Source organism: Drosophila guanche, unplaced genomic scaffold, assembly GCF_900245975.1.
Source record: "Drosophila guanche unplaced genomic scaffold, DGUA_6, whole genome shotgun sequence".
NCBI lineage: Eukaryota > Metazoa > Arthropoda > Insecta > Diptera > Drosophilidae > Drosophila > Drosophila guanche.
Window position 1 is genome coordinate 11,719,489 of NW_022995743.1, and position 9,364 is coordinate 11,728,852.

The 9,364-nt window shown below is 47.6% G+C and overlaps 1 protein-coding gene across 2 annotated transcripts; it reads left to right on the top strand.

The window, feature by feature from the left end:
* Window positions 1–1,493: 1,493 nt before the first annotated feature.
* LOC117585950 lies at window positions 1,494–9,112 on the top strand. 2 transcript variants are annotated; one of them, XM_034275751.1, is made up of 4 exons: window positions 1,494–2,231; window positions 2,868–2,965; window positions 3,033–3,189; window positions 7,894–9,112. In XM_034275751.1, exons 1-4 carry the CDS (start codon window positions 1,811–1,813, stop codon window positions 8,910–8,912), a joined length of 1,695 nt encoding a protein of 564 aa, XP_034131642.1. In that variant the 5' UTR covers window positions 1,494–1,810; the 3' UTR covers window positions 8,913–9,112. The 2 variants fall into 2 exon arrangements, with proteins under 2 accessions (XP_034131642.1, XP_034131633.1); XM_034275742.1 differs by lacking the exons at window positions 1,494–2,231; window positions 2,868–2,965; window positions 3,033–3,189 and adding exons at window positions 5,440–7,531; window positions 7,603–7,760.
* The last annotated feature ends 252 nt before the right edge of the window (window positions 9,113–9,364 follow it).

A 9,364-nucleotide genomic window follows, 5' to 3' on the forward strand; every position in this document is an offset into this window, starting at 1 on the left:
CGTTAACAGTGCTGGCTGCTTAGCTTATTTCTGGCTAAAACAATATGCAAGGAATTTGCAATTTAGAGTTTTAGAGTTTATTCCAAATTGTATACCGTTCCTGAGCTGCGTACCAGAATTTCTCTCAGGCCACACAAGCTCTCTATATTTATCTTTCACGTTGGCCTATTTTATTTGGTATGAAGTTTTACAGGAATTAATAATTTTCGCAGTGCGGGACATCTGGACTCGCGGCTTTATATAAGTCTTTAAATAGGTCTGCACTAATATAAAACTTTTAGCGTTTTTTGGCATTTTTATTTTGAGATGCAAGTGTTGACCAGTTGTAGATGCATGTTGCTGAGAATTCGTACTTGCAAATGTTGCTCGGTTCTATATGCATGTTGCTGGGAAAGCTGTTCGAGCTCAAGCTTCTTGTAACCGTTTTGCCCTTTCGAATCGAAGTTTGTTGCCTTTTTTAAACAAATGTCCTTCAATTACGATATAATTTGGGCTTGGTCATAGAACTGCTCTTTGGCCAGTTACTTATATTTCAAATATCTATATCAAACCAGCAAATCCCAACACCACGAGGCCTGTTTTGGAAACACAGCGAACAGCTGCTCTTGATAAACTGCCCAATTATTCATTTCATTTGCAAAAGAAACAACAGAAATATGCTGCTCTGCCGAATTAAAGCAAACAAATTGCCAGAGGAGAGGAGAAAAATGAAAATATTATTGGTCTTGGCATAGTCTAAATATTAGAAATTTTGGAAATATTTCAAATGTTTTCTATGATGATTGATCCAAATAAAAATACCGAATAATTGCCGCTTTATACATTTGTTTTATATCTTTAGATCACATTCTCATTCGCTTAATTTTATTTAATTTGGCCAAGTCTCGAGTGTTCCCATTTTTCTCAGAAAACTGTTGGCCAAATGACAGCGGTCAAATCTAAGTATTACAAAGAATTCTCCGAAAACGCAAATGAGTATGTGAGTAACCGATCCATGGGTCTACCAAGAGCTACAGTTGGTTGAAATTTATGCAAATCTTTTGGGAAACAAAAAAGCGACAGAAAAGTCGCGAAGATGATAAATTATGGGGGGAAAAATGTTAAATTCATTAGTGTCAGGCCAAACAAATGCGAATGAGAAAACATTTGTATAAATAACACTAGTATATGGATCTTATTTAATAAGTATTTAGACGGATGTCTGCTTGAACTACGCATTTAACAATGGAAAACAAGTTACTTACATTCGTATCTCCAGACCAGACCTCAATTATAATACAATCAGCGGGCCAAAAAGCGGCTGGCAGGCAGGCCCCATGTGGAGATCAGCCAGCAGCTAAGACGTCGATTTGGTCGACGCTGGTCAGAAAGACTCTCCTCTCCGAGTGAGCTCACGACTGGCGATGTCGTCATTGTCGGCAGAGGGAGATTCGGACACCCAGAGCAGCAGCCAGCAGCCCCAAGCGACACTAATGTTGGCCGACTGCCTGCTTTAGTCCCCACTGAATTCAACAACGAGTCGGACGGAAGCGGTAGCCGCCTTCGAAATACAAAAATACAAAAAAATAAATACGCGGCGCCCAATATTCGCGACGGCAGTTCTACTTATAATCTTAAAAATAATACAAAATATATAAATACAATATTGTTGGAATAATTCTATCGCCGAGAGAAAGCGAAAATTGAAATGATGTGGAACAAGTGTCGAATGATTTGAGTGTGCAAGCCCAATACAAAACCAACGCCAAACCAACGATAAATAAATCATTTAGCATTAACCCCAAGAAGAGTTGTTAAGCATCCTTAGAGCATGTCTCAGACACAGAGCCCCACGCCCAGCACGCCGCCTGCGTCGCGTAGGGCGCACAGACCGCCGCGGATAAATATCCACAATCTGAACAGCGGATCGGCCATGGGCATGAGCCATGGTTCGATGCCGCCCAGTGCCCAGCCGCCGTACACCGCTCAGACAAACTACACGGGCAATGGCACACAGGGTCCGTACTGGCCGCCAGTGGCGAATCCATTTGGCTCTGGCAACTTTATGACCAAGGGCTACGAGGGCTTTCTCGATCTCACCAAGTCGGGGATGAGTTTCGGCGAGAAATTCACCTACAGCATGTATAACAAATTCAGCAGGTGGTCCAGGAGCTGGTTCACCCACATGTTCCTCATAGTTGTCCTCGCACTCTACAGCGTGGGCGGTGCACTGATCTTCCAAGCAGTCGAAGGTGAGAATTGGGAAAGAATAGGGGAGGGGAGGGGAGGTATCAGTCCGGAAGTAGGAGCTGCACTGAAACGACTTTGTTTGCTTATCAAGCTCTTTGGCCATTGTTAGGCAGAACAGCAAACAATTGCCAGCACACATGCTGAATGATTTCGCTGTACTGTAATCATAAAACAGCAGCCCCGCCCCCCGTCATCAAATTGGACCGATGAACGAACGGGCGCCGCCAATTTGTAGCTGCGTACGCCGAACAGGTGAAGGAACAATCAAGTAGATTGGGCAATGATTCGTGTGAATCACAGCAGCGAGGGGGAGGAGAAGGAACGTGTCGTATAAACAAGTTCGACATCCAATTGAAGATGATTAACAGGCGGATGGAGGAGTCCCAAGTAGGAGCCTCACCTTCGACCAGTGACTGGAAAGGAATGGAATGCAATGGAATGGAAAAACATGCTCCGATATGCTTTTGTCTTCCCATCAGGCGTGACTCTCATCTCGACTGGAAAATCCTTATGATTTATTCCCGAAAGTGTTTGTTTGGCAGTGCTGCCAACTTCCATTCATACAGTTCATACAGTTGGCAAGGGTCAAGGCCGTTTTAAACGCATGTCTAAAGCTGTGTCGAATCCGTTTATTGCAGTGCGACAGGGAACTCTCGAGAAACTGGAACTGCAGGGACTCCAGAAGCAGTTCTTTGAGGAAATGCGTGACATGACTAGAAACTCACAGCTAAACTCGGTAAGAATGTGCTTGGATCTACACATCTGTGCACATCTCTGAATGTACCCTATCTATCTTCTTTCAGTTGTCCAAGACCGACTTTGATAGCCAAGTGCTGCGCATCATGAACAATCATCCGTCCGTGGTGGAGTCACTGCTGCGGAACGGACTGGCGGAGAAGGCGGATCCCTGGTCCTTCTGGAACGCCATGGTCTACAGCTGCACCATCTACACGACCATAGGTGAGTGCGTGGTGTCCAAGGCCATTGTGGGTGCAAAAGCACCCACGCCTCGAATATAAGTACACCAGAAGATCTATTTATGTGCGTGGATACTTGAGCACTGCGATATTTTTCTTCAAATCTGTGACACAAAAGATGGAAATAGTTTCGAATGTTTTTGCGTTGTGAGATAACAAATTTGTGTCTCTGCTTGTGCAGACAGTTATGAGATGTCTCTAGAGAGGCTGCTGAATTCTTTGGAAGACTGTCATTGGGACTTAATTGGGAACTATAAATAAGCAGCAGCTTCCACAAGAATTTCCCCTTGCACACGCTCTTAATTAAATTTGCTTTTAATTTCACTTTTAATTTCGGAACAAGTTTTCCCGCTCGTAAATATACCTTGAAAATGGGCGAATATCTTGACCAAACAAATAAGCCGCAAATATTCTGAATGAATATTCTTCCAAGGGGCAGAATTATGCTTCATAGTCATTTGGCGGTTAGTTAATGATTTAATGGCACCTTTTATGCGATCGACATGCTTCGTGTTTCGACTTTATTGTTCCTCCTGTTTTCTGGCTTGTTTCACATTCGCTAAAATACTTATTTCGAGTGAATAAACCTGCCAGCTTGTTTCCACTCTTGACAAGTTTCCAACAAAAGAAGAGACAAAGATATACATGCATAGTAATAAATCTGCAAGTGTGGAAATCTGTTCACCCACATTGCCGCAAAAGCAATTAACACAAATTCGCAGCAATTTTCGCCCCACAGCGATGACACGGGAAACAGTTTTGTGAGTGTGTGTTTCGAGTGTAATCAACTTGTCAAAATTGGCACAAGATGTAAACAAAACTTGTCAGTGGAAGTGCCATCCAAGAAACCGCCTCTACATTATTATTATCCTTAGACTCGTGTAAAATTGTGATCAGACGCCCAGTGGCACACGTGAGAATCGCTGCATGAAATTTTGGTGTATTTTTAGCCACACGAATGTCATAGGCATTACCCAACCAAATACCTATGACTCAACATGAGAAATATTGGTTCAATATCTCATGCTGAAAGATGTTTCGTGAGTGGTAAATGTCTGGAACCGGCAATCGATCTTCCTGAGATGTAAACACCCCTCAGAAGTGATCAATGAGCGGGCAGACACTTCATAATTTCGAATAAAAATCAATACGCATGTCTGGCAATCGTAAAACTGTTGCTGCTCCGATTAAAACAACACTTTCTGGGACTTGGCCACTGGGGCCCGAAAATGCCAAACAGATCTCGATTATGGTGCATGCCCAAGTGGAAAACAAATCTCGAAAGCCATTCCCAAACGTTGAATGAAATTGCGAATAATAAACAAACACTGAAATCTCGACGAAATTCCATAAAAGCGAATACGATCCGTCATCAACCGGCGAGGGGCGCACTGGAAAGTATCTGCTGAAAATTAGCGGAAAATTCAATTCGTTCCGATATATCCAAGTGGCGAAATGTTCAATGGCTACAATGACGTCACAAGTTGTACTGGTCAAATATGAGTTGGCATTTCATGGAAAATATAACTCAATATATTATATTGTGGCACTGCACAGACTTGACCCCTACAAAGATCAGCATATTATATGCCAGAATTGTAAACTAAAGTACGAACGGAAAACGGAAGGAAACCCCCATGCCAAACAAAACTTTGGCACTCTAAACAAATCGAAGAACAAATTCACTAGAAATCGAATGAGTTGAATTCATAGATAAATCTGATACATTATCTCCCCCTTGGAGTGTACATATTAACAGCTCGACACGATCTACCATAGGTATTATTTATTTGTCCTCTTTTATGAAGGGAATTTATGGGTTTAAATTGAAATGGAAATTTAATTTAGTCGCTTGCGCCATCTGTTTGTCGTTTTACTTCAATTTAAACAGCCGCAAACAGCAGCCAGAAGAGTGCAATAGCAGCCTGCTTCAGTAGTTTCATAGCAGCGAGCTTGAATAGTCTCATGGCATGGCATTTGTGGGTGATGTTTGCTAGATATGATATATAAATATAGAGTAATTGCAGAAGCATTCCCAGAGTCGACAAGAGCTTGCCCCCTGAAAGACGTTTATATTCAGAGAGATTCTTCAGAGAGAAAGAATATTTCGAGAGGCAGGAATACTTATGAATATGTAGCTATGGCCCGAACAGCTGTTGTGGCAGCCAACCAAAAATATAGACAACAATTTGAACATTTTGAGCTCTCCACATGCTCTCAGCAGTACGCTAGACGTGGTCGAGTCTGCGGGCAGTGTAGGCGAAAAGTGTGACGATTCGAGCACATCTATCATCCGTATAGATAGATTCTTATAAGTATTTTCAACGGTCGAATACATACCAAGAAAACATATATCGAAAATTCCAAATTAATTGGATTCTGCAATTTTCATTTTGCACGGATCGACCCATCCATTGAGGCACTATAAAAAGAAATTGCAACCCGAAAGTGATATAATTACATCGAGAATATTTGTGCTTTGGATGGGGAAAATGAAAATATGAACCAGTTATAAATAGATGACTTGAGCGAGAGCTAGCCCACAGATAGACAGAGAAAGTAGCACACACACTGGACATGGACGTGGAGCAGGCAGCCGCTGCTGCTGCCGCTGCCGCTGCCGCTGCCGAGGCCAGACAGCACCAGCGCCATCGCCGCCGCCTGGGACGCAGTCAGCGCGAGCAGACACCCGTCACACAGCGCCAGCGGGAGGGGGAGGATTCTGGCCCTGATCCCTCTCCGCAGATGGTGCGCATGCAGATACGTCCGCCGGGCACGTTGTCCGCACACGAGAGCAAGATCCTGCGTCGCAGGGACAAGACTTTTGCCAGTTCCGCGAGCAGAAGCCAATCCCAGCCACGCGAGGCCGAAAAGCTGAGCAGTCCGGATGCAGTGCAGCTGATCAAGCACCGCAGCCTGTCCTCGCCCCGCCACAAGGAGGAATCCAGCGAGAGTGAGCTGACCACGGGCAGCTCCTACACAGCCGCAAACCCGATGCCCATCAGTGGTGACACGCTCAGTCGACTGGAGCAGAACCTGCAACGGTTCGAGGACGAGCGGAGGCGGTTCGAGGCCGAGAAACGGCTCTTTGAGCGGGAGAAGCGGGAGCACAAGCAGCGCCATCGCCAGCAGCTGGACAACGAGGAGCGAAAGCGACTGCTCCAGAACTACCGAAAGCTCAGCGACCGCATTCAGCTGCCTCAGGACGAGGAGGAGCGTCGTCGGCTCATACACAGTCTGCGGCTGCAGCGGAAAGAGGCGCCACAGGTGCGCAGTCGGAATCGCAGCAGCGGCTACGAGGAGTCATCCACGCAGTTCAGCTCATCCGAAGCGGATGTGGCAGAGGAGATACCCACGCAAAGGCCCATACGGCCGCCACAGGGTTATGTGGCTGCGCCCATTCGAGGAGCTCCACCTCCGCCCCCGTTGGCTGTCCTCAAGCCGGAGGAACGACGATCTGTTAATCGGAACAACTCGCTGTCGCCGGTGCGTCCACAACGGCGCTCCAAGACGCCCGAGCAACGGGCGGAGATCAGTCGCAAGGACGAATATGTCGAGGTGGGGGAGTCTCAGACAGATTCGATTAGAGCGCGGCCCTCGGAGGCGGAGCAGCAATCGGAACTGATGCAGAAGTACATGGAGGCAGCGGAGAGAGCGGCCAAAGCAGAGGCAGCCTTGGCCCAGAGCCTGTCGGGGGAGGGAGTGCGAAGAAGTGCCAGTCTGCGTGTAGCCGATATGGAGCCAGTACGCAAGGTGGAGGGCAAACGCAGCTCTAGCCTAGAGAGGCCTCTGAGATCCAAGCGATCTGGAAGCCTGGAAAGGGGCAAGGAAGTGCAACAAATTGTCGCTCCAATCACGTCGGATGAGCCCATAGTAGAGCCAGAACCAGAACCAGAACCAGAATTTTCCATCAGTGAAGACAGCATTCCGAAAGTGAAACCCAAAGTGACGGTCCTGCAACGCCTGAGAAATCTCTTCAAGCGAAAGCAGAAGGCGGAGACTGTGGCAAGGATTGCCGAACAAGATTTGGCCACAGTCCCGCTGCCCGACAAGATAATTTCGCGTCCGTTTGTATTTCACTTCTGGCTGGAGGCACGGCACGAGTGGCGACGCCTCAAGATGGACTATCCGCGGCGCATGGAGGAGCTGCGATTCCTGCGAAACACCTGCGTCTCCCACTGCATTTGCCTGGCCCTTCTGCTGGGCTTCGGTGGACTGATGTTCCGCTACACGGAGGGAGCATCCGAGAACATCTACAAGTGCGAGGTGCGCAAGGTCAAGCGGGATTTCATCGACAACCTGTGGGTCGTCAGCCACAACATGAGGTACTGAGGCCTCAAATCTTCCATCCCCCAGTGGAAGACAGTGGTGAACCCTTTTGCTTTGTCTTTGCCAGAGAGGATGACTGGAAGTCCATGGCCCGCCAGAAGCTGCGCAAATTCGAGGACGAGCTGAATACGCTGGCCGAGATGGGTCTGCGTCGGTATCCGGGTCAGAAGTCGTGGAACTTTGTCAATTGCTTTATCTACTGTTGGACCGTAATCACGACCATAGGTAACGAGGTCCTTGGCTGAGGAATACTCGTATCGCGACCCCTTCCTTACCATTATCTCCACAGTTTATTCTAGATTTAGCCTTCGGAAATACATCCTGTCATATACGACTAAACTCTTTCGCTCTTCCACAGGTTACGGCCACATAACACCCAAGACAAGGCTGGGACGCTCCCTGACTATCATCTATGCCATCATCGGCATTCCCATGTTCCTGATCGTGTTGGCCGATCTGGGGAAGCTCTTCACGCGCTGCGTCAAGTTCCTCTGGGCCTATGTGCGCCGTGTGTACTACACTCGCTCCTGCCGCCGCATTCGGAAACAGCAGCAGATTCGTGACGCGATGACCGGCTTCAATACGGTCTACGACATGGCCATGCGGCGGCCCAGCATGTTCTTCGGCAAGTCGGCGGAGGAGGAGGCCGAGTCACAGCCAGATGCCGAGGCAGGCAGGTCGTTGGGCACATCGCACCCGGAGACACCCACATCGCCGTATCCGGAAACCTACGAGGTGGACGATGAGTTCAATCTGCCCGTTTCGGTGGCCTCCCTGCTGCTCATCTCCTACATCCTGCTGGGCACGGCCGGCTACGTGATGGTAGAGTCCGACTGGGAATTGCTGGACTCTTTCTACTATGTCTTTATCTCGATGTCCACCATCGGATTTGGCGACCTGGTGCCCAGCAATCCCTTCTATGTGATGGTCAGCATGATATACCTGATTTTCGGCCTGGCCCTCACCTCCATGTTCATTAACGTGGTGCAGATCAAGCTGAGCGACCACTTCAAGCGGGCAAGCGCCAAAGTGGGAGCCACAATCGGCATGGGCATGGCCAGCGAGTTCGGGGACGAGGGCGGCAGCCAGCTGAAGACCCCCTCGGAGCTTGCTTCGGTGCACGGCTCGCGACTGGACCGCATCGAGGAGGATGGCCAGGAGCCATCACTGGCTTTGAATGGCTCCGGAACCAGTCCGACGCCCCTGACATCCATCCTGCGTACACCACGGCCACTGTCGCCAATGGATTTTAATGGAGGACAGACTGTGGACGTCAGCTCTCAGCCACCGCCGCTGATGCCCAAGCGTCAGGTGTCTGTGGATCCACCGCCGCCATCGGAAGGGGAGAAGAAGAAGAAGAAGCACAGATTCTTCTAGAACTAATCGTAAAAGTTCTGAGATCGTGAGAGTCGCCGGAACCCAACCTCCCTAACACCTCATAAATGACAAGGAAATTTCAATCGAATTAACAGTTACATTACAGACACATTTTTATGAATTTGTTATTTAATTGTAGTTCCCATCAATTTAGGCTAAGATTAATGTTAATATTATAAACAACAGGAGTTGCCAAAATATTTCACATTCTTCGTTGTTACGTTATTCGCAATTGCCAACTGCGATTAGATGAGAAATGCTGATCTTGCTGTCTCCCTCTATATCTGCATGTCGACTTACACGTGTTTGTGTCCGGTAATCCAAATGCAATGTCTGTGAGCAGACAGAGACATACAGCGTAAATCCAAATGCATGGGGGAGCCAGCTGCACATCTGTCTGGCATAGTTGAATGAGGAAAGAGAAGAGGCAAGCAGACAAATGGAGAGAGAGA